The sequence below is a fragment of the Thermobia domestica genome, chromosome 12 (assembly GCF_964235325.1).
Source record: "Thermobia domestica chromosome 12, izTheDome1.hap1.1, whole genome shotgun sequence".
NCBI classification, from domain to species: Eukaryota; Metazoa; Arthropoda; class Insecta; order Zygentoma; family Lepismatidae; genus Thermobia; species Thermobia domestica.
Window position 1 is genome coordinate 64,167,934 of NC_137465.1, and position 26,334 is coordinate 64,194,267.

A 26,334-nucleotide genomic window follows, 5' to 3' on the forward strand; every position below is an offset into this window, starting at 1 on the left:
ATCCTTTCAAGAGTGCAGAGGTCACTCCCCACCCACAGGGGAGGGGGAGCTGCCGGAAGCCTTATAATAAGATATTAATCTTGTAAAATATCATAAATAGAGTGAAACGGGAGGAAATAAAATTTTAGTACTTTTTCCCCAGATCTACTACTTTTTTTTCTGCATATGTTAGTACAAAATATTTTTGCTGGGTGGTCACACTGGATAAACGTAGTGTGTTCCGTAGATGTGTACGAGGCAGTTCAACGCTGTTGCGGTCCCATATTACGGTGCGTGTGGCGAGTAGACATTGTTAATGTGATTGTTGTGTAAAATACCTCCCTAACGCAATGTTCACAACAATGTTGCCACTTCGAGTTAAATGACCCTCGTAGTATCTTGACTTGTGCAAGATTATTGTTAGTTATACGTACATGCTTAAAATGATCTTATTGGATGGGGTTAGATTTAAGGTTAGCGTTCCTTTCAGCAGTGAGGCTGTATGAAGCATGGATCTACAAGTTAACTTGAATCACATGAGCCCCATCGGGAATTGAACTTGGGTCTCCCGCGTTAAAGTCGCGTACGCTAACCATATAGGCACAAGGGAACTCAGAATAATCTCATATTTGTATCCCATTGGGATAGCGTCCGCAATGTATTCATGGAGCATGCTTTTGATTTGTCATTTTGCCACGATTATATGACTACTTTCCATGCAGCTTTGGGAACCTTCGACAAGAATTTTTAAAGCATAATACACTCCTCATTAGAATGTAGACTGTTAACTCTCTTATTAAATCTTAGTATCTTCAACTTGTTATTTCCATGTTTACATGATCGAGGTAGTTTCCTGTTCTCGTTATGTATTTCCCCCTAAGAGCTGAATAATATATTTTTTCATTATATTAATGTGACCACGTAACATCTTCCAACGACCTCTTTAGAGGTGCTTTCAGACGGAAGTAATTGTTTACGGTTGTTATTTCCTGTTTTGCACTCTTCGTGCGCCCGATGAATTGTATGTTTACTCGTGGTATTCAGTAAGCTCAAAGATGGTTTTCATTTCCTAACATCAAACGTCTACAGTGAAAGACATATTTGGAGGAGATTGTGGTAATTTTGAAGTTAAAGAAACTATGTGCAATGATCTTTTTAAAACTTTTAATATTGTTCATCAATAATTCTTATTTCGTGTAAAGATAACGTAATCTACATTTTCATTCCTAATTACTTTGAGAAGGCTGACGTAAATTTAAGTAGGTACGTGTGTGCATCCGACATTTTTTTTTTTTTTTTTTTGAATGATGTTGAGGTACGTTTACTGATAATTACTCTTTTCATAGCCTAGTAGGTCTGCGTAGACAGAGGCGTCAAACTTAACCCTTGAAAGAACCTATTTTTAGAAGGCTGGGAAAATTTTGAGCTTAAATAAACTACTCCCTCTAAATTTTGTCCTGCTTTTACTCTTGTTGCAGTTAGTTTATTGGCACTTCAAATCTTCGAATGTCGAGAGCGGTAACATAACACAAGATGTCAAATTGGCACTTGTCATAACAGTTTGTAATTTTGAGGTGGAAGGAATTGCTTTCGAAAACATTTTTCTTATGTTGCACTCTTGCTATTGTTTTATTGTTCAGTGATTATTTCCACGTTATAAAGTAAAACAGATTCATATTATTTTAATGTATAAAATACAAACTTGTATTTGGTTTATTATGTTTTCATTTTGACCATTATATTCATATGTGTGTTCAATTTCAGCAAATGCTGTATATTCCAAGCTTGTTGTTAACCACAGTAAACTCTCAATTCGTTGTCTTCCTTTCCTTTTTCTTCTTTCTGCGATAAATTAGGCCTACGGTATTAACTCCTTGCTTTCCAGTGACATCCATGTGGATGTCATGAAATAATCCGTTGCAAAATACCAGTGGCATCCATGTGGATGTCATAAAATACTCCGTTGCAAAATACCAGTGACATGCATGTGGATGTCATAAAATACTCCGTTGCAAAATACCAGTGACATCCATGTGGATGCCATAAAATACTCCGTTGCAAAATACCAGTGATATCCACGTGGATGTCATAAAATACTCCGTTACAAAATACCAGTGACATTCATGGGGATATCATGAAAACAAATCCCTTATTAAGGGTTGTATTAATCCTGGAGATGATACTTTTTTTAGTGGACGCAAGACACAAGTTAGTGCTACTATTTCTCCTTAGGTGATAGCATCTTCCTGACAGATAGGTAGCAGGCCTAAGGGAACATTGAATTACGACATACATATGTTTGTTTTCACGATAAATAATTGGAAACATCGAGATCGGAAAAAAGAAAAAAAATGCATTTAATGTGCTGTCAGGGTTGCCAACCTGAAGCAGCATAAAATTCCTTCAGAATATCATAATTTCCCTTTTTCAGTTCAACTATTCCACAACACAAATATATATATTACCAGTAATGTGAATTCTCCTCGTGTGTGCACAATAACTATGCCCTATATTACTGTCTAGACAGTCTTTTAACGGTAAGTGATAATCTGGTATTACAGTGCGCACATAGGAAAATGACACCTGGAACGCAAGATGTTAAAGGAAAACCAACTTGCATCATTTTCTGATAAAATGTTATTAAAAAACTTCAATCACAAATTAATCACCTGGATGCCAAGTTGTATAACTTTATAATGAAAATTTCCCAGGAGAAAGCTTCAACATCTCAAGTAAAACGCACCAAGACAATGTTATTTATTATCAACATTAGAAAATAAACTTCATAATTATGATTTTGGATAATTAAAACTCCAAAAATATACTACTATTACCTTCTTATATGTTTATGTTTTACATTATAGAACCAGAGAGCAGACAAGAATCCTCTTCTCCATTGGTTGCTGGTTGCGGTCACGTCTTAGAGGGGCAACAGCAGGGGTAAGCTGTTTCTGTCCTAGCAATCTTCTTCCTGACCAAAACGTTCTTCATATTGTATGCAAGTAACAAAGATGTGCCCATTTAGCGCATATAATAAGTAAAGACTGATAATTGTGGCAAAGTGTTATAAATGTCACATTTTGTCTTTTTTACAAGAAATCGCGAATTTATATTGCGATATTTGCCATTTTGAAATTAATTCTTAACTTTTGCTCACATTTCTAACGTATGTAAATCATATTGTCCGCTGTTATTGTAGAATGCAGATCAGCAACGAGATATGGAATTTAAGGCTTCTCACTGGAATGGATGAAAGGATGGAAGGGATCATTTTTGACCAACCAAATAACATGGAAACTCCGATTGATGTTGCTGATAGATCTTAAGTATGTGACGAGCTCTAAGTGTGCTCCTTTCTCATCTGTAGATGTTGAATGATCATTTCCATGCCTCAAACCCATCTTAACTAGCAGACGACATAGGTTCTGTGTGATGGCGTATTATTTGCCACAACTTGATTTTGGTATTGTTTGCCATGATTTTGCCACAGTATTAGCATTCCGATTTTATCAGATCTCATTATGGTGAAGATTTACACAAAAGGAAGGGTTGCCAGGCACCTCTGTTTTTGATCATCTGGAACAAGTGGTAAATGTTCTCACCTTTGGGACGAGAGAGGTCTTAAGGCTGCTCTACACGCTCCGTCTTGACAGCAGCGATTTACCTGCACAGTTTTAAGACGTTGCAAGCAAAACGTTGCAATTTGTGTGCGTCTACACAGCACAGTCTTTTGCTCCGTCTTTACCACTCAGTTTTGCGAAAGCCAACATGGAGGAAATGTTGCTTTGGTCAACGTTTGCGCTCTGACTTCTCAAGAGAAATCGTAAATACACGCGACGTTCAAGGTGGTCCAGAAATTGATTAACAGAGTACCCCTCAATGACGTAATACCAAAATTGTTTCGAAGCAAAACAAAATTCATTACGAAAACACTGTAATGTAATAGTTACCGTATTTTGCGAATAGCCTCTTACTACAACCAAAGGGGAACCTCTGAGGCCCAAAACGCTTTATTTAATTATAAATGAAAAAACAAATACTAAAAAGAAAGAAAGCACTTTCTATGACCAACGGGGTGAAGCCTGACAATATCATTTTGTTTCCAGATTTATTATCAAATAGAAATGATAGAAAAATATAAAAATATAATTTGTGGACCTCCGAGACCCCCTGCTATTGCTAAGGTTAATAAAGTAATCCGTGTTGATGATCATATTTCAAATCGAAAATATTATTTTGTAAAATAAATAAAAATTGAAGCAACTTCAGAGAAATTTTGCAGTCACTGCAAGTCAAAGAAAACAAGTATTTTGACTTGTATTGATTTCAAATTGTTTCTGAATTCAATTTTTATATTTCAAATTTTCGCACGGTTTTTCACGTCTGTGCACTGAAATTCTCCAGGGGTAAAACGACCTGAAATCATTACTGATAACGAGAGATTTCCATACCTCTTCAGAGTCTTTAGGATCATCGTCTATAGTGTTCCTAGATTTCCTGGGAGTTTCTTGGTCGCTCAAAAATGGAAGCAAATCAAAATACCACAACACTGGCTTGTATATCTGAGCTTCTCCATCACCGGATGGAAGAGACTTGTTTATTTTAGACAATTCCTTCGTGTAAACACTTAGAAGAGAATTAATTTTCTTCACAATAGTTTCTCTGTTTGCAGTGACATCGATTTCTTTGTACTTATTAACTAGAACATCATAAGCCTGACTTTTCTTGTCCCGGTCGCTATATTCTTATGACTTAACACACCACAGGCATGGAAAGCTACAATTCTATAAACTCCGTGAGAAATTGTCTGGAGCACTGCCGAAGATCAGCCATCGCTTCCCAATTGTTACGAAAACGGAGCAAATGCCTGAACTGAAGACGGAGTGACCGTCTACACGCTACGACTTGTCTGAACACGTTGCAAATGTTTGTGCTAATTTGCTCATCTTTTAGCTCCCTGTTCCGTCTTTGTTCAGTTCAGAAAACTGCACAAATTTCCTGTCTACACGCTACGTTTTGCTTGCAACGTCTTAAAACTGCGCGGGTAAATCGTTGCCAAGACGGAGCGTGTAAACTAGCCTTTAGACTCACAGCTGAAAGAGAACGTTAAGCTCCAAACAAATAAACACAAAACATCATTCATAAAACAATAGCTTAATAAAATATAATTGCATTCTCTTTTAACGGAGTTAATATCACTTTTTGCTACATAATGTTCTGTTTTTCGTTATGCTGCGCGATTAAAGAGCTGCATTTTATATACTTAAGAAAAATGAAATGAGATGTCTCAGTTTTACGTCTCTCGGTAATGCCGTGTAAGCAAAAGGATATGGCTATGATGCAAATGACTGAAAAATAGTGTAACGAAGAAAGAATGTGAGAGGAAACAGAAGAACCCCGAGAAATTAACGCATATGGTGGTTATCCTCCACAAAGCCCACTTCGCGCGAGTTGTAATCTAACTAGAGACATAAAGCGCCAGAGGTGACTGTTTTATCACTAGGCCACTTTTGCCCTATATACTTAAGAAAGATATGTCAAATGTAACACAAGTATATACGCCAACTACGAAGCTCAAGGTTGGTATCATATAGTTCTTCTACTATTTCTAACCCTTTTCTAAAATCCCGCAACAGGGCTTTCGATAGAGATAACATAACATAGAGTAGAATTTACGCGCCCAGAAACATGAAATAAGATAATGAATATAACACCATATCACATTTGGTTCCCATCATTTTGGTGGGATATGACTTTATTTCTACATTCTTTTGACCCGATGTCAATATCTGTTTTTTTTTTTTTTGTTTTGTTTTTTTTTTTTCGGCAGATAATGCGCTTTGAAAAAGGAAGCCGGCCAAACTTCGCACCGCTGCTGCTTGAAAACGCAGACGCGTTGGACCTATGTTTATTTGAACCATTTCCCTTATTTTTAACTGTAGAATCACCTCCCGAAGTTTATCGGTCTTGTTCCCTTCCACCCTGTATATAGATAGATAGGGAGAGAGAGAGAGAGAAGGAAAGAGATGGAAATGTTTCACTATTTCACGTAATCCGTGATAATGTGGCAAAGACTATATTTCAAACTTCCGATCAGAGTAGTCAGTGTAAGATTTGTGGATGACATAATGACATTGTGTTCTTTGGAATGAAATTTCAAATTGTGTGTATCAATTTCGAATATAACTTCAGTGCGAACATTATACAGTGTATTGATTAACTGCCAATAGAATGGAGTAAATTAAACCATGTTAATTTTTGTTATGAAGGAGTTCGTTAAACTCATCTATGTATTTACTCTCTCTCTTCTCTCCGTGTGTCCGTCCATACAGCAGACAAAAAGTTCACGAACTTCTTAATGAATTACCACCAAATTTAGTCAGGATACAGAGGGTGAAACGTTAGGAGCCGAGTTCGTTGAAGAAGGTGATCGTCGACTGGGAGTGATGGAAATAAACCATTTCCGGTTTTAATTCATCACTGGAAGAGATAGCGGGAAGAAACCTTCTACAATCGATTTAACGTCCAAAGAATACAGTTCATCTCCAATCTAATCTCTCTACTAAAATTGCAAGTGATAGAAATCTACTCGTATTTCCGGTTTTAATTGTGATTGTTGAAATATTACTGGGTTGCCATGACTTGTTCTTCAACTGTCGTATATTTATCGTGCCCGTCCGTCTGCAGTTTTGCAGCCGAAGTGCTGGAGAAATACCACATTTTTTTGTGACATCACCTTCACAAAAGACAGGGCATTTGCAGTCTTAAGTCAGACGCCGTTTATGGAAGGATTAGTGCTTCAAAATGAAGCAGCAGAAGATATATTAAATTTTGTTGCCGAAAATTACACAAATCTTCGGTCACTTGTACTAAAAGATACTTAATACATCTCGCTTCATGTGATTAAGAAGTTAGCTCAGAACTGTGTACACATTGAAATCCTCGAACTTCCTGATTTATTCAGGTTCACTACTGACAAGGATTTTGTTGGAAATAGAGCAGTTGACACAGACGATCCGGCTATTGTACTACTACAGTCCAGAAACTTACATACACTAGATATTTCTCAAATGTAAGATTACAAGGGTAAGATTTGGTTAACGAAGGTCATAGGCAGATGTCCGCATCTTGAAGAGTTGTTAATAGAAAATCTTATCTTCTTTTCAAATTATAAGTTGAAGTGCTTGGTTGAAACTCTTTTCAAATTATGAGTTGAAGTGCTTGTTTGAAACAAAAAGAGAATCGTCATTAAGATTGTCTTTTTGCGGACCAAATCTGACTGAAGATTACCTAAGACGCTTGTCACAAATAACAGAAGTGAAACACTTGAAGCTTCGCTTTTGCATCATATTATCTGCTGAAATTCTAGAAAGCATTCAACAGATGAACTTACTCTTACTGTCTTAACAGAACATACTTTTGTGGATATTGAAAAATTTTTGAGTCTTTTCGCTCAGCCTAGTATGGCTAATTTGAGGTCTTTAGACCTTTCACGTTGCAGATTTGTAGATGATAATGTTGCTATTGCTATTTTTGCTATTTCTGTGAGTTGCTATCAATTGGAAAGATTGAGCGTTGCTAAATGTCCTTTTTTCGACCACTGTATCACATACCACATAAAGGCATGTACAAAATTAAAATATTTAAATAGAAAAATAATTAGGATAGATTTGAGAACGGGGTGTTGTTTGCAACTCATTCCATTTTACTTGAGAAATCTAGAACTTCTGGAAGTTGAAAAGAAGAATAAATTTCGTTCTATCTTGCAAAGGGTTAAATTGCTTTTACCTCAGCTGATAGTGAACTTCATTACAGTCCCTAGATTCCAAAGACTACAAGATTATCATCTAATGATTGCTCATTTTGTCTAACAGAGAAAGTAAAATCCAAATTAGACATAGATAGTATAAAATAAAGCTAAGGAATCCGTAAAATAAAACAATTTATTCTTTGCTTTTAATATACTGTAGTTGATAGGTACTTTTAAAATGGCAATGTAAAAGAGAAGCAGCTCAAATGAGTAGAAAGTTGTGAAGAGTTATGAAATTTGACATTGATACCTACTATTTTTATTATTAATATAATGCAATTAATGTATAGTTTATTTTGTAAGAGAGTTGCGACCGAGATGAATAAACCTAGCGCCAATGCTTTCATTCGTGTATGAATCACTTTGACTGCTTACGGAACTGAAATATATTGCTAAACATCGTGAATCGTACCATACTAGTTCCGCAAACAAATTGTAGGTTATATTAAATTTGTTTATGACTAAAACGTCTCTACAGTGTTTCGCCTTAACACAAATATAAATCTCTTTCTCGGAATGCGATTTAAAAATGTTTTGTTATATTGTATGCATTAATTTTTGCAATAGTAAATTAGGAAAATTTGTAATGTTTATCATCCATTGTTTGTAAAAATATTCAGATTAGTGTGAACGTGTACTTTATGGAATTAAATTCCTTGGAATAGGGAATAACAAACAGTAAATTGGATTTAAATACTGGAATATTCCGACTTTTCCTTTATTATTATTATTTTGAAGAAAACCGAAACCGGTTTTGGAGAAAACCGAACCGGTTTTTAGCGAAAACTGAAATCGGTTTCGGTGAAATCGATGAAAAATAGGAATGTCGGTTTTTTCGGATTTCGGTTTTTCTAGAAACCGTTTTCCGTTTTGTATAAAAACCGGTTTTGCACATCCCTAATTATTATGCTGTGCTCATTTTTCCACAATGTACATTCGGATTCGTCTTTTGATCTCTTATTATTTCAATGTTATCTTGTATAATGCCATCCTTAAGCCAGACAGCGAAAGGTTTGTGGAAGAAAACAGTTTGTAACTTTGTGTGTGGGATTCTGGAAGAATGCCATCGTCTTTCGTCATACTGCCACAGTGCTTAGAACATAACATTTGTTGAAAAGCTAAATTTCCCTACGCTTTATCTCATATTCGTAAAATCTCCCTTTTTCTCACCTTAAAAAAATATTTGCTAAATCTCCCTACGTCGCGGAAAATTTTCCTCAAACTAACATCACTGCCTAGTGAGTCCCCGTGGTCAAAGACGTCTAACTTGGTCCTCGAAAGGGTCAATTCTAGAAGGCTGAGAAAATTTACAATCTAAGGCAACTACTTACAAGGAAACCGACTCAAGTGTTACACGAAATTGTGGACGAGTTTATGTGCAATGGAAGTGATTTTGTGAACAATAAATTCCATTAGAGGAAAACCAGGGTGCGAATTACCGGGGGGAATGGGGGGATTTTCCCCTTCAATCACATTTTGTCCCCGCCCGAAGAAGTCAGCTGAAGTATCCCCACCGGGGATGCTCGCTTTTCCCCCAAACTATGCTTAGGTCTAGTATAACGCCAAATTTCACTGATTTTTGTCATTTCTTGTGAGTTTAATCTTCAAGCTGTATTTCGAAATGAGCGATGCAAACTATTCATTTTTAGTCATTTCTAATTTCTCCACTATTTTCATCGTTGTTTAATTGAACTATATTATTATCACTACGGTTGTTACTTGCAACCGTATTCTCATACCCTTCAGTTCGTCGTCGTTCGTGAATTTGAATATACTAATTGCGCACAACAAAGTCAAATGCTCTTAGCGGTTGGCCAAGAAGAAGTATACAAATAACTTCTTCCACCATACTTGGCGAAGGTGCGACATGTCATATTCATCCTTTACATTTGTATCGATTATCATTCCGTTTTTATTTTTGTCGTATTTCATTTTCCAGTATATTCTTTGTTAGCGCATGGTCCTCATTCCTTAGTAGTTTGCGTGTATGCAACTCAAAAGTTGCGTTTAATTTGTGGTAATTAGCATAGTAGTCACTGCCTTTTACAGTTTGCGGAAATGAAATTCTGAAACTGTACTCAAAATCTGAAATATATTCTCTCAGCGGCGGCCGCTGAAGGGGAGCCAATATGCCGTGGCACTACCACAAATAATACAAAAAATAATATAAATAATATTTGCATCTTACAAAAAAAAAACTTTTTAATTTTATGCACAATACTTTACTTGCAACGTCATCAGTGATTGAATGCGCTCAGAATTACTCGCACGCTAGCAGTACATAGGCCTCTGTGTTGTGCCAAGTTTTCCCGTGCTCTCCCGACTGTTCTAAAAATGGTTTGTGCGCATGCTCGTTAGTTGGCGAGCAGGAGGAAAGCACGGAGAAATAACTAGCGTTTTGTGCCACGATCAAAGGTGGCTCGAAGCGGGAGATTTGTTTCGTCTTATGTTTTGATGCTCTAGGAAAAGGGGGCTTTGGTTCGGAGTTAAGTCGCCTGGAATTCTAACACGTGATTCCTGATATACTTGTTCCTATTGCAGTGTTTCCAAACTAGTTACTTATTACATGCCAATATGTACCATCTAGATTTGACCCTCCCAAAAATCGATTTGGAATTTATTTCGTTATTGTGTTGTCAACCCAGGTATGATCCCCCCTGTGGTGTTGAATGTGCTGTGTGTAGACCTATAATATATTCTTGAGAATATTTGATTCTGAGTATTTAAGTTTAGTGCTGTTTTCTTCTTTCTCTATATTTGTAACTACTTTCCGTGAAACCAGAACAATACATTACGATGAATGCGGCAAGTAATTTAGTGAAATATCGGTTTTCATCCCTATCATATGACGACAAACTAACTGGAAACAGGAAATTTCGGAAAACAAATCCTAATTTAAAATTGTGTGTTAAGCAAGTGATCCGTAATAAGCAGGGCCAGGATTTTGTTGACAAGTCAACTTTTTTCTGTTACGCATAAGACAAGGCAAATTCTAATAAAAACGTTATCCATCAACTCTAGGTTCTAAAAATATATATTTTTAGGGTCAACTTTTGGTCACTTTTTGCCGTTTTGAAATTTCAGGTCATTTTTTCAGGTCTTAAGGTAACTTTTAGGTCACTTATGGTCTTTTAATTCTTTTTCTTCTACATAAGGAAATCTTTAAATGAACACAGTTTACAGTTGAGGAAAAGACGAAGTTGAATAATCTCTTTTCTTGCTTCCTGACTATCGAGTGTGGATAAACTGCATTCTTAACAAGCTAATGAAAACTAAATTGTAACTGGTTAACGAAAGGTGGGAGTTGGTCTGCAACTAACTGAAACAAAACTTTTTGAATATGAGCGACAAACGTTAATTAAAATCCAATGGATATTTTAAAAATGTCAATGTTTTACGAAATAAACATTTAAGAAAACGCAAGTGTTAGGTCAATTTTTGTGATTTTTAGGGGCATTTTACAGGAATTTTAGTGTCATTTTATAGGTCACTTTCTAGAAAATTTTAGGTCAACAAGATCCGGGCCCTGGTAATAAGGAAAGATTGCATCAATTTAACATGAACATATATTTGAAAAACAGTTCGAATTTGTGGTTGTGATGTATCCAATCCTTTATTTTGTTTTCTGTGTGTTGTTTGTGAGGGGGGGGGGTGTTCGCAAGCTGGACAAAATCTGCTTTATGTTTATAATAAGCTTACTGTAGGCACAAACAACTTCATTCTAAATAACTCTCTCTCTCTCTCTCTCTCTCTCTCTCTCTCTCTCTCTATATATATATATATATATATATATATATATATATAATGTTTGTGTGTGTGTGTGTGTGACTGTAATAAAATAATGTTACTCGTGCCTTTACATGTACTCTTTTTTACGGATATGCGCTTATTTATTGTGTACGTTTTGGCACTACCATATCATATACTCACGAGCCGCCACTGTATTCTCTCGTGGGTATATGTTAATGTACACGCTGGGGATGCGCCTCTAGTTAGTAGACATGTTAGTGAAGGTGAGTAAGCGCTTAATTGAAGATTTGTTTCAGCATTTGCTAATACGACTGGTTCTCCATGTCATTGTGTATGTCTGTATAAGCACTTAAAATGGAGCGGGCATTTTAAAGTTAACCTTTCATTTTTTCATCTTTTTTTTCGCTATACTTTTTGCTGTCCACGCCAATAATATTGTCTGGAAAACTTCAATGTAATGTTTATACTTTATTTGAATAACGTAGCACATAGTGAATCAACTCATCTGTAACCTAACAGTAAAGTAATTGTAAGTGTTGACTTCCTGAGCTCCGCCACGAAATCGGTATTAAAAAAAAAAAAAAAAAAAAAAAAAAGCATGAAGAGTGCAGCTTTAGCGGGGAGTAGAAGCGTAAGCTCGAATTTAAATTGAGAGTTTTTAAAAATTTGGCCTTCGATTTGACCTTGATGCGAGAAATCGGGACCAGCAAAAATCCATTTGTCGTATGATAGTCTAACACACACAAAATATATATTTGCAAGGTGTGTGTAGTGGAAGATTTCAATGTGAGTGGAAAAATTAACATATGCTTGTGATCATGGCTATCGCTCGGCCAGAATTATTAAGTAAATAAACCTTATAGATCTACGTGCACGAGAATGAGTACAACATTTAAACACGTTCAGAAAGTTTAGGTGTGGTGTGCATGTCAGACAATATATACGTACAGAGTTTTTGTCTAGATTTATTGAATTAATAAATCTTCTATTTATTACAGATGTCGTATTTATGTATGTGTGTAAGGGGGTAAAGCATTATTGTCTCATTTTGCATTACTGCATCTTTAGACTTTACGTCCTGTTGGCCTAATTTTATCCCCCCCCCCCCGTAATATTGAGTATCTAATTCGCACACTGGGAAAAACGAAATAGGGTCATTTGCCCAAGTGTCTATTTCCTCAAGTCTCAAAACAAGAGTCATTTCCTACAGTGGTTATCTTTTTTCTTAATCTGATGATCATCAACCGAAACAGAAGGGACACCTGCTGCATTCTTATTAAAAGGGAATGGGTGATATTTCGCTGCAGGCTATTATGAAATATCTCCGATAGACAGGGTTGCAGAGTGTCAGATAAAATTGTTTTGTTTTTAAAAATATGGTAAACTAAGCATGAGGGGTTATGAGTGAAATAACAACGTAGTTTACCCACAGACATACAGGTTTACTAATATACAGTACATTACGAATCTATTCTTAATTCAATTTGGCCCAAAATGACACATAATCAATTTTAACAATGACTAGTTCAATTCAACAATTCAGTATTAAATTAGCCACGCAGTATATCTGAACATTCAAATAATAAATAATATGCATACATTTCAATTTATATTTATTAATTGTAACAACATTCTTTCTTGTAACTTCAATAAGGTTCTTACTTGCGCTTCGTGCTCACATGTCACTAGCGTCCAACCTAGATAAACCAAAAGGTACAGGTCAACAACAACAAAGGAATTTAGTATCATCTTTCGAAATAATTAAGCTTATTCAAATACTACTTCTAGATTGAAACAATACACGGATACGACCCACTCAGAACTGTTCTAGTGCACACATTCATTTATTCCTTGGCAAAGGAAAAATGGTATTTCTTTTTTTCGCTTAATAACTATAATATATTTTTATTATGCCTAGTTTGTTAACTAGTTGAAAGGAAATGAAAAGATCAATATTAATAATTAGGAATTCTGAAGGAGGTAAAGTAGGCTCTTGCAAAATTCAATTCTCCGGGACTTTACCACCAGCAAAAGGGCAATAGTTTTCTGTGTCGCGACATCATTATGTATGTATATTATTCAGAAATAGTGATATGCACTCATGTTCAAGAAACTCAGACATTCACTTTCGGAAGTTCTATATTGGAGGGATTTCAGAAAATATAGGCACATGTTCTTCATTCTTTTGAAGTTTTTCGTGCATCAGTATCTATCTCAACATTATAGAGTGAGGAAAGAAATTTCTGAAAAGAAAAGAATTACTGTACATAATATATATGCATTTCTTCCTTGCTTTTTGGTTGAAATTCCTTTAGTATCAGTATATCAGGGCGTATCTAAGGGAGGTTGATGGGGGTTGTAACCCATTGCATTGAACTTTCATGTACTACTTAAATAGAGTGGATTTCAGATTACTTAAATTTTGGAAAAGTGACGATCTTAATGTGTAGAGGAGGGTTAATTTATAGGCATTACATTACATTGCTTCCAAATGTTCAGAAAATTTTTAACAGGCTGTGGTATATGCTTATCCAGGGAAACGAGATAAAGGGTTATTTTAACCAAACCGTGAAGGAAATGTAGAGACGATTGCTTCAAGCACCACACCATAACTGCATTGGACAGGAGACTTGGATGAGATCCCAGATTGTATTTTATACATTTCCAAAGTTTTCCAGAATGGTGTATTGTATTGCATAGTGTACCTCAAGAACTTTTGAAAGGAGGAGATAAGATAAAATTCCAAATATTTTATTGTTTGCAAATAAAGAAGGAGAATCAAGTTTACTATTTTAGTTAAATAAACAAATAATGGGGAGAGGGAATATCGGGATTTGGTATTTGGAACCTGAATATCAAGGAGTGGAGAAAACATATGAAGAGTACGCGGGAAGAAAGATGAAAGTCAATTTTCCTATGTAAAACAGTTTTTAAATACTGGTATCTCAGATATGTGAAAATATGACTTTCTTCGTTCGTTCCACGTACTCTTCATATTTATGTGGAGAGGGGGAGTGTCAGGAACAGAAGTGAACATGCACTCTACAAAACACAACAGGAAGATATTATTGTTATCATAGTTATTATATATCCCCTCCCATCGAATATTTCTGCTTAAGCCTATGTAGTACGTATATTTAAATTTAACTTCTCTCAATTACTCTCAAACGCTATGGGAGACATTGATGAATGAAAGAATTTAATGATAATGGAAGAATCGATGAAATTAAGAATATTCCCAAGAGAGACCATCCCCACGAGGTTTGTTTACCACAAAATGTAACTTGCACTTGCCGGTATTAAACAGCCATCATCAGAAGTGAACTACTGTATGTACCACAAGTATTGCTTGGATACAAGATTTGGTTGTATCTCATTTAGAAAAGATGTACATTGTTACTGGATCTTTTCTTTCTTTCTTTCTTTTTTTTTATTGTCTTGTATTGACTTGAAATCCACAGGCAGGTTTTAGGGCGTAACAATTAGACCTAATTGTACCATAATAATACTGTTGAGAATGGGAAAAAATCCCGAAATTGAATAAAAGTTATTTTACATAGCAAGTTATCAGGGTTTAATCAAAAACAACTCCTGTTCTAACTATTACTTTTGGAAGGCGAGAATTGTAATTTTTCGAGGGCGTTGCATCCATGGTAAACTGGGAATATCAGTGAAACCAAGATATGAAATTATTAGAAGTGAACACTTTAAAGTTTTAAATTTCACAGGTAGCAAAGGAAAACGTTCCTCAAAATATAGAACATCTCGTCACGTTCTGGCAGAATTTATTAGACAAATCAATGCTATTGCAACGTTCCCTCACACTTTATCTATGCTTGGAACTAGCTATTTTCTATGTGAGATACAGAAAATAGACTGCTTAAAAGTTGCAGGATATTGCTTTTGTCAAAAGCTACAATTACAAGATTTGCAAGCTATTTCCTTTGTCAAATAAATTATGTACACGTGAAGCAGTCCTCAAAAATTTTCCCTAATTTACTGTAGTTTCTGATAAATTATTTACATGTGAAGCAGTCCTCAAGAAATTACACTGGTTTTACTCTAGTTTTTGAATGTAAGCCATCTTTTTCCGAAACTTCCTAATATCTCTGTCAAATTCATATTCTGCGCACGTCTTTCTAATATTCTCATCTGATTTTACATATGTTGTCTTCCTCTTCTTTCCTCCTATTCTTCTTCTCAATTTCAGGTTAGAGACTTGAAATTTGGTGTTTGTCTTTCTCATTTAAACTAATGTGAGATGTGTTTAAGCGTTTTCTGATATTTTAGTAAAAAGAGAAAGAAAAGTGGCGGGAAAAAAGGTAGGGACTGCAGTTATTATGGTAAGATGCCATCCTATATGTATTTTTTATATCTGGCTTAGAAGGAAAGAAAAAAAAGCTGAGTATCACAATTACAATAAGATGTTCATATTTTTGGATCACTGAAGATTAGAGGCATGAAACTTGGTATGTGAACTGAAATTCAGTACTCTGTAGGTTCATGGGATGTGAATCCGTAGGCCGATCGAAAGCGGGTTTGGGGGACGAAGTCCCTGGTGCTTGAAATGTTCAGTGTATCTGGGCATTCAGGACGGTTAGTGTGCGAGGCAAAAGCTGAACAAATGCAAGAGTCTGAAGGCGAAACACCCAGCTAGTCGAAGTATTACAATTATTAGGATCATGTAGTGGCACTTATAAGATTATAATGTTAGTCCTTCCGTCTGCAATTCCGTTACTCCGCACTATAACTTTTGAACGGATGCGAATTTTTTAATTGTTTTTTCTTTTGCCATAGATAGATAAAGTGATTATCTCGAGGGAGTTAGTTGATGGAGGTGATTCGCCCACCAGAGGTAATAGAAATGAGCCGTTTCCAGTTAACATATTTATCACCGTAAAGGAAAAACGATAATAGAAAGCGATAAACGATTTTCGGAAATCGATTACATGTTTCAAGGACAACTTTCATCTTCATCCTTAACACTCTAGTATAGCCGGAAGTAGAAATTATTCACTTCTGGTTATAATATTGATCACTATAAATTAAAAACTGTAATATATAGCGAAACGATTTTCTTTAATCAATTAAGTGTCCCAAGAATATATTTCATCTCAACACCAATCTATCTACTCAAACCGGAATTGAAAAACCATACAACTTTCATATTTCATTTTAAATGATAAAATATTACGTATTCCTCTTTACGGCCTCTGAGTTTATTATAATAATACATTCATATCGGAATCCCGAAGTTAGAAACATGAAACTTGATGTTTGAAGTGAAATTCGGTATGCAGGTGTATGAGATGTGAGGCCGTAGGCCGAGAAAACACGGCGATTTCTGGGCGAAGTCCCCAGATAACCGAAGGCTAGTTATTAAATACGTATTTTATCGTATTCTGATTAAACATACAGTAGCAGAAGTTTCCGTTCTCCTCTCGGGAAGACAAGGTGTAATGAATATAAAACATGAATTTTAAATTTTCACACTCGGCACTTTATGTATAAATAAAAGGAAATTTCAATATAATAAATACGACCTTATTTTTGCTCTTGAAAACGTGTTCCCTTATTTGTAATTAAGAATCTATGTACCGAATTCCAAACCTCCAACTTAAGCGAATCTTGATATTCGACAGTCTCTGAAGAAAGGAAGAGAAGTTTGAATATTATAGAAATGTCTCCGTTAGAAACGGGATTTTTGAAAGCGATGAAATACGTACTCCCTCATTTTAAAGAAGAGTTTATGTGCTCAGTTTCATCTCCCTAATCTCATGAATGTGTGAGATACTAAATTCTTTTTTAAAAAAATTAAAAACCTCTTTATTTCCCTTGGAATACATGCTAGAAAAAATCCTTTCTTATTTTGTGTATGTAAAACAAATCCAAACATGACAACGCAGCATCGAATATTGTGTGCTCGCGATATCATAAATACTTTCTTTCGTTTCTTTGTGAGCTAGTGGAGTACACCCAAGGAATATTCTGTCCAAATTTCATGTTTATTTTTACCTAAAGAAGTACGGTCTAGGCGATGATGAGCGAATCATTTCCACTCTTTTATATTTATTATGGTATTAGTGTTACCCAATATAATGTCGAGAGAGAATTTTCGAGATGACACCGAACTCTTCCAATGAACACGTTTTTAAAGACAATACTTTCACGCCTCCTTTTCAAGACGAAACAGTCTTAAATCTCGTCTCCTGGCTAATACTATTCTTAATCTTTGTTATACTCTACGCATAAACATTTTCTTTCAAACAATGTAAAATTTAATATAATTTCCTTCAATATAGCTCATAATCCATTTGAATGGTGTCTTCCCGTTTGGCTTATTCCCGTTTCGCCTACGGACCTTTCACCAACTTCTATCATTATCTTAATCTCATCTTATCTGTAAGTGAAACAGGTATTCCCGTTTTGCCTATTCCTGTGGTTTGCCTACACTCGCTCGACGAGGGATATTTATTGTTTGGGGGAATTTTTGAGTGTTTGAGGTGGAAATGCAATATATAGATAATTAAAATATTAATATATCGACTAAATGCATGTCATATGATTTTTCAATCAAGTTAAATCGATCGAAATTAATTAATCTAGGGAATAATAAATTAAAGCAATTAACTTGAATTTTTCAGAAAAGAAAATGAAATGAAATGAAATTTTTGAGTTTTACGTCCCATGGTTATGCCGGTTTCAGAAAAGAGTTCCAGAATTAACACTGTATAGCAATCCTTTTATTGTCTAAAATTCTCAGACTAATTAATAAATGCTGTAGTAAGTATGGTTTCTCTCTTATGTGTTACTAAGTTTCTATGCTTAAATTTCTCAACTTTATTTTTTAATTTATTTTTTAAGGTTACGATTGAGGTAAATTGAATGTGATAGTCCCCATAATATTTTTAAATGTGATTCAGCAACGTTCAAATCCCGACGTTGTCTACTATCACTATATTCACCTTAAACGTTATGCCTTGACTGAAAACTTATCCTGGCCCACTAACCCTATAAAACTAATACCTTCATTATGAGTAATTTGGTATAAAAATAATTTAGCTAAAATAAGTTTAATGAAATTCAGATTTGAAGTGCAATTAGCTTCCATTCGAAGTATTCCGCCCGTTACTCCAGAGCCGCGTTAAATATTATCGAAGCAAAACAGCTACATCACTTCATTTAGAGAAACTCGTATTCAATTTATTCGAACAGGAAGAACGAGGGAGAGAATTGACTCCGTTCACTTCACCTCTGCTACCTTTGGTTCGATACTCGTCCACCACTCTGGACATGAATTAAGCATTCAAAATTGAATTTAACAACCAGCATTCATGCTATCCTGAGCCTTCACTCCGGGCCTCAGTTTTACTCTACTTGCAATATTACAAGTATTTCTGCATTCAGGCAGAAAAACTATAAAGTTACTTCCACCCGCTACGAAGGATGAAAAATTACATTGAGAAAATTTACTAGCAGGTCAGTTGGAAGGCATAATGGTTCATCTCTCACAGTCAGAATCACCGTAGTACCGATCAGCCTTGTAAAGTTCGAGAAACTGATCTTGAATAGCTACTCACTCGCCTTTTTAAATTGTTCTGTGAGCCAATAAAAAAAATAGAACGTATATCTGTTTTGAATTGATGACCTTTTGAACTACTAGTGGCACGGCACCCACTTGGTTAGAATCAGTCAATCACCTCAAAACTGTTACTGACGTTGGAAACTAAACTTATTCATAAATCTTTGGAAAAAAACTCTCAGACACTAATTATCCCTCGTCGATTGAGTGTAGGCAAAACGGGAATAGGCCAAACGGGAATGCCCGTTTGTCCTACATTTACGATGGGATTGAGATAATGATATATATTGCTGGAAGGTCCGTAGGCGAAACGGGAATAGGCCCGACGGTAATGAACCATTTGAATTATACTGACATAACCTAAGAAATGAATGTGGTTTATTGTAGAATTCGTACATACGGTGTAAAAGGACAGTTTGTTTTAAGTACAACATCGTCTGTAATTAATTATTCTCTTTTTCTTAAGTCTTTTAATCAATGAAAGAAATCCAGTTTGTACCTTGAATTGCTCAGATACAGTGTTTTACTTTTGTAATATGGAAAATATGATACTGAGAATGTGATAACTGCTAGGATTGAGTCCTAAATTGCAAGCTCATGCACATACTTCAGGAATATTCAGATCTTCTTTGACATTAATGATTCATGAAAAACATTTAATATTATTAATAAAAAATCATAGTACATTTTTTTTATCTAACTTGTGACAACCCTGAGTATATTTTATCATATATGAAAATCTCAACACTCCATTTTGGCCATTCGTCAAGATTTTCGTGCTTGTCATGGATTTCCAGTTTATGATCAATAGCAAGATAAGGTAGTTGAGCAAATATCAAACATTTTAACGGTTGGGCAAAACATACTTGAGCAAATGACCTGATCCCGGGAAAAACCCTCGATCTCAACCGTTCCGGAGATATAGAGGGATAAGGGGAAAGCTGATTCTCTGATAGTTTGTGGATTTTCGGCTATGTTAAGAATGAATATGTTTGACAATTGCATTTAAACATTACGAAAGATACACCGTAAAAGTGGTGTTGAATGTTGTGGTGAATGGCGTAGCTTCTATCTGGGGACGGAAAAAGAAGGGGCTAAGAGGAAAAATGAAATGAAATCTTTGAGTTTTACGTCCCACGCTTATACCGGTTAGGCTAAAGGAGACGGTGATGATGAGAGATGAGTGAAATGGTGGAATGAAGAAAGTGGAAGGAAACGGGAGAACCCCGAGAAAACCCACGAGCACGGTGTTTGTCCACCACAAAGTCCACACGGCGCGAGCTGGGATCGAACCAGGGACCCCAAGCACGGGGTAAGGGGAATAACAAATGCCATTGACATGAGGAACAAATAGTATGATAGTACTGACATCTAGGGGTGTAGCCACGATGGGGCCCAACGGGGCCAAGTCCCCCCCAAATGACTTCCTGGCCCTCCAAATGACAAGCTTTAAAGTTTACATATAATTAATAATTTATCATAAAATAGTATGGAAAAATATTATTTTACCATACTGATCGAAAAATAGCATGGTATCTCTTCCTTATACGATCAGAAAATAATATAGTATACTTTTCTGTGACAGCAGATTACACAATTTACTGCGACTTATATTTGACGGTTTGAAGTCAAACGTTTTACCAAGGTACTATAAATACTATCATTAAACAATGGTACTAAACTAATTAGTAAATACATGATATTTTTTATATGTAATTAGTGTTTAAAACTTTTTTATCGGATGGAAAATTTGGTAAAAAAAATTACGTTTTTATTCAGTTATTCAGTCTGGATTTCGTTCGCTCTCTTTAATGCCACTTGGTGTAAAACAGGAAATGAGATATAGCTGTTAATAAAATGATTATGTTCTTTAGTCACGAAGAATAAATAAATACTTTTGTTAGGAAATCTTAAAGAAATTAAGTGCAATTTCAAAGAAATTCAGTCTCATGTATAAAGGTAACAAAGAATATTGTACCACTTTTGTGGAGGTCTGTGTTCAATTAATTCTCACACCTTGAGTTGAATGCGAATGGAGATAAGGCGAAAGTCAGTTGTTGGTGTGGGTACATCCAACATACTACCTGCTTGTGGCAGTTCAGTTACACCGTGAACCCGCGTAAGGACAGAGTGAACATGGGACCTTCACAAAGCGTCATAAGGGCGTGTATGCTGTACAAGTTCAAACTAGGGTCAAACGCCGCTGCAATGGGGCGAAAGATATGCCAGGCCTTTGGTGAGAGTGTCGTGACTACGCGGATAGTGCAGTGATAGTTTAATAAGTTTAAGAGCGGTGACGAAACACTCGAAGACGCACCACGTGCCGGAAGACCAACACATGTACAAGATGAAGATCTTCAAGCAGCAATTGAGGCGAACAATCAGGGCCGGATTTAGGCATGGGCCACATGGGCCCGGGACCAGGGCAGCAATTTTGAGGGGCGGCAATTTGTAAAAAATATTTAAGAAATGATAAACCTATTGAAAATACACATTTCACCAACAACTCAATAAAATAAGTGATAGCTATTTTTTTAAAGACCGTGACTGCGATAATATTGTAGCAGATTAGTCGCAGCCAAATATTGTCATAAGTTAGTTGGTTATTATGGTGGTTTGATCAGTTGTCGAAGGATCTGCTGAAAAGGACGACAGTAGGCAGCTCGACACTCGTACTTTCACAAATTGACGTATATTTTATTTATTTATTGATTCAACAAAGACCAGATACAGCCCGGATGCCATTTTATACAAGATATACAACAACAAGGGAAGGAAATAGGGAAAATCTCAGTTAGAATGGTCGGAGGCGACGGTCGAATCAACGATTTTCCGAATGCAAATCCAACGCTCTACCAACAGAGGTATTTCGCTTGGTTTAAAGCACTATGGCCCACATTAGCACCATTCTCCTGAAACTTCGTTTTTATTGCAGCCTTATGGGGAGGCATTCTTAGTAGATGCAATTCTGTGAGTGAAAATGTGAGTGTAGGTATAGTTGTGAGTGTATACATCTCTTATTACATTTGTGGATGAACTGAAAGGTTTGTTCAAGTTCTATAAGATGGCTGGTGAGAAAAAAACTAAAGACTGTCCAGACTGTTCTTGAAACTGATTGTGAATGCATAGAAAACAGGCCTAAAAGATTAGGAAAAAGGAAGAAATTCTTTGATGAATCAGAATCATCTGAATCAGAAGAGGAAAAGGAGATAGAAAACCCAAATCATCGTCTTCAGGAAATCTTTGTTGTGGTCATTGAAAAGTTTCTTTCCGAATTGAACAAGAGAATCGCGGTCTACAATGAATTTCTCAGCAGATTACAATTCTTAACAAATCTATTCAACTTGAGTGACGAAGAAATCACCACAGCAGCGACTTCTCTGCAGCAAGTGTACGCAGCTGTTATCGAGAAATCTTCGTCTGTTGTTGGGTGCCTTGTTTTAGCTCAAGAGAAATTGAGAAGTGCTGAAGTAATGTCACTATCGCAACTTAACCGATTTCTCATATCGAAAAATCTTCAGGACTTATACGTATATCCTAGCATAAGTATTTGCCTTAAAGTATTTTTATGCACACTAGCAACTAACAGTGCGGCGGAAAGATCATTTTCCACACCGTCAAGAATCAAAAACTATTTGAGATCTATTCTTTCTCAGAAGAAACTGGTTCATCTAGCTGTCTTAGCCATCGAAAATGACTTGGCTATTAAACTTGATTTTGATGACGTTATAATTGATATTGTCAATGTGAAAGCAAGACTTAAACAGTTTTGATACACAAGTTTTAGAAACGTCCTTTTGTAAATTTTTAGGTACAATAATATCTATATCATTTAAGATTGTTTTATATTTAGCCGTTTTTTTACACTATGTAATGTTGAATAGGTTAGGCAGAAGCAGGGGTGTAGCCACGGGGGGAGGGGCATCGGGGCCAGGCCCCCTAAATGATTTCCTGATCCCCCAAATGACAAGGTTTAAAACATCATTGTGAGATTACCTCGCTTCAATCCTTTAAACATAACAAAGTTTACACATAATTAATAATTTACACTAAAATAGTATGGAAAATTAGTATTTTACTATACCAGTCGAAAAATAGTAGCCCTATGGTATCTCTTTTTTATATCGATCGGAAAATAGTATGGTAGACCCTATACTTTTTTGTGACAACAGATTACACAATTTACTGCGATTTATATTTGACAGTTTGAAGACAAACGTTCTAACAAGTACCATAAAACAATGGTACTTAACTAAGGGAGTTGGTGCAAAGTATGGTGAAATGGCCGCAGATGAATCTTGTAACAATAAGTGGGAAGTGGGTGGTATGTAAGCAGCACCGTAACTTATTTTTTTCTGGGGGAAGCATTAATACGCGTATTTGGGCCCCTCAGAAAAGTTGTTTTTCTAATTCTTGGACCCCATCTTTCTCTTACTCCTTATGGGCTCCCCGGGGCCTGTGGACCCTCCCGCACGACAAGGTTTGCGGGGCTGTTATTTACGCCCCTGGGTTCGTTCGATACATGACAAATTAAGTAAAGGAATAATATTAGCAAATCTCAAAACCATACCAATAAATGTTATTTCTAGGACCCCTAATAGTAGACATTTTTTTACTGAAATGGGCCCACGACTCATTTTTGTCTTATTGACCTTTTCTATGATGTTTTGTGTATGTAATGTAGTGAACCTGTTTGATGCTTCATTTATAATCTCATGTTTGTATCGTATATTGAGTATAAAAAGTCTTAAAATGGGACTCCCTCGAACAACGGGGAGCTTCTCTGCGAGGCAGTTGCCCCTTTGCCCCCACAAGTTGCGGCCCTCCCCAGATACATTAATCCCTCACGTTTCAAACTTCAACTCTCATTGGTTCATGAACAATGACGCAAAATCGGAAAAGTGCGATTAATTTATTTCTCAAGAATGGCTCGATCGATTTTGTTCAAACTTGGATTATGTATAGGTGCATACAAGGGCTTTGTCTGAAAAAATTAACAGCTCCTCCCAACCAATTCCCCCCGTCAAAAACTTCGATTCGACATTTTGAACCCCTTTCGACCTTTGATGGTCTGCGAGCACAATTACGAAAAAATAAATTTTAGATGTGGCTTTAACCCTACAATCACATATATTTTTTCTAAAATTGTATCACGGGTTCGCCGTGGTCAAAATTAGCTAAAACCAACCATACCACATCTATAAGGGAGCAATTGCAAAAAGAACAGTTTTTAATGTAGCTCTAGTATATTTGCTACGTGAATGAATGAGAAATGGCATCTGGAGAGCGCCAAACTCACTGAGGCTCCATTTGATGGCCTGTGGCGTCCCCATCCCCATTTGAGCCAAAGTGAAACTGTTGACGTTGGTGTTTATTTCATATGAATCAATCAACCTGAACTTGAATGTGAGGTTAAAATTGCTATTAGATCCCCGTAAGTATCCTATTTGAGGATACCTGCAGTTTCAGTGTGAATGTTCATATAAAAAATCAATGTTACCTATACCTACAGTGTCAAATCAAAGTGAAATAACCTTAGACGGAAGGGAATAACCACCACCACCAACATAATGTAATGCAACTTTGTTGTAGTGTCTCCCATAGATCCTAAGAGAGGGGGATGGGGATAAGTAGAGTACTGGAAAACAGTAATATTTGAATAAAACTTACATTTCATCCAAGAAATAGAAGAAAATATAATGCAAACGGAAAATAAGTTGCATGTAAGAAGTACAGGTATTTCAATGTTTGAAATAAATAGGGATGAAAAGAACATTGTAGGAGTACTTCAGTCCTTGTCACTGTTTAGATTTATCGGCACACAAATGTTGTTGTGATCGAATATTTTGCTCAATATTTGTGCTTGTTTTCAGATCCTCAACAAATATCTTCCATAACTTGGATAACAAGTAATGGCTGCAACATGGGGGCAAGAGGCAACTGTTCGCAATCCATTTGCACAGTCGCAACAATACTTAATGGCATTTTTGTAACTTTCTGTGTTTTGGTTTTAGATGAAGTACAGTATATGTATGTCTTGCTTTGCATATGTCTTGAATGCAATGTCGTTGTCTTTAATACACTGCATATTAATACTACCTCTTTCATTCAACATTTCAGCCAAATAACATATTGCCTGTTTATATTGGAAGGATCCACAAAACAATCCTTTCAAATATTTTTCGGTCATTCGAGGAAAATCCTCAAGATCTTGTGAATAAATAGATGTAAACGAAAGTTCTCTTTGTTCGAAATTTCTTGTGTTCAACAAAGGCTGCGAAGGTGTTTTCTTTTCCTGAAGTTTTCGCAAATTTCATGATTGCCGTGATTGCGGAGTGGTTTTCGCGTGGTGTCACACGTATGGAGAATTTATTGTGTAGAGAACTAGCAATTCTATAATCTGGGTCGATACTAGCTATGATTTCATTGTCAAATATTTCATCCAACAGACGATATTTTTCTTTCAGCATTCCATGTGTAGCTTCAACTGCCCAACGAATTCCTGTAACAAACGTAGTATCATTTGTTTCTGCAGTGGACAATTGTGATTTTTTTTTTCGTTTAAATGCAGGCATAGGAACTTCATAACCTTTGTCCTCAATATAAGTTTTACATGTTATATATTTTAATCCATTGACTACTAATTTACTAACACAAAACGTACAATTCTTATGTAGATGGGGGTCTTGCCCCCAAGAAAAATCGCAACAGACGCTACTAGCTGTCAGTATTTCTTTTTTGCGACAAATTCATATAATCAGAAAGTTTCATCGTTTCGAGTTTATTTTAAAGTGACATGGGTGTTCATTCCCAAATAAATTGTTAAATATCAACAGTTTCACTATATTCCAAATTAGGGATGGAGGCGCTACAGGCCATCAAATGGGGCCTCAGCGAATGGCACTTCAGGTGTGATTTCTCATTCATTCACTTAACAAATATGCTAAAGTTACATCAAAAGCTGTTCTTATTGTATCTACTCCCTTATAGGTGTGCTATGGTTGGTTTTGGCTAATTTTGACCATGGCGTACCCGTGATACAATTTTGAAAAAAAAAATATATATGTGATTGTAGGGTTAAAGCCACATCTAAAATTTATTTTTTCATAATTGTGCTCGAAGACCATCATAGGTCAAAAGGGGCTCAAAATATTGAATCTAATTTTATGAGGAGGGAATGGTCGGGGGGAACTGTTGATTTTTTCAGACAAAG

The 26,334-nt window shown here is 35.9% G+C and overlaps 1 protein-coding gene across 1 annotated transcript in view; it reads left to right on the top strand.

Annotated features, from left to right (window-relative positions):
• LOC145665976 (uncharacterized) overlaps positions 1–22,894 on the top strand; it is a 101,132-nt gene extending 78,238 nt beyond the window's left edge. Inside the window, exon 2 of the mRNA XM_081733083.1 lies at positions 22,251–22,894. Coding sequence (XP_081589209.1) covers positions 22,251–22,894 — 644 coding nt within the window. The remainder of the gene's footprint in view (positions 1–22,250) is intronic.
• The last annotated feature ends 3,440 nt before the right edge of the window (positions 22,895–26,334 follow it).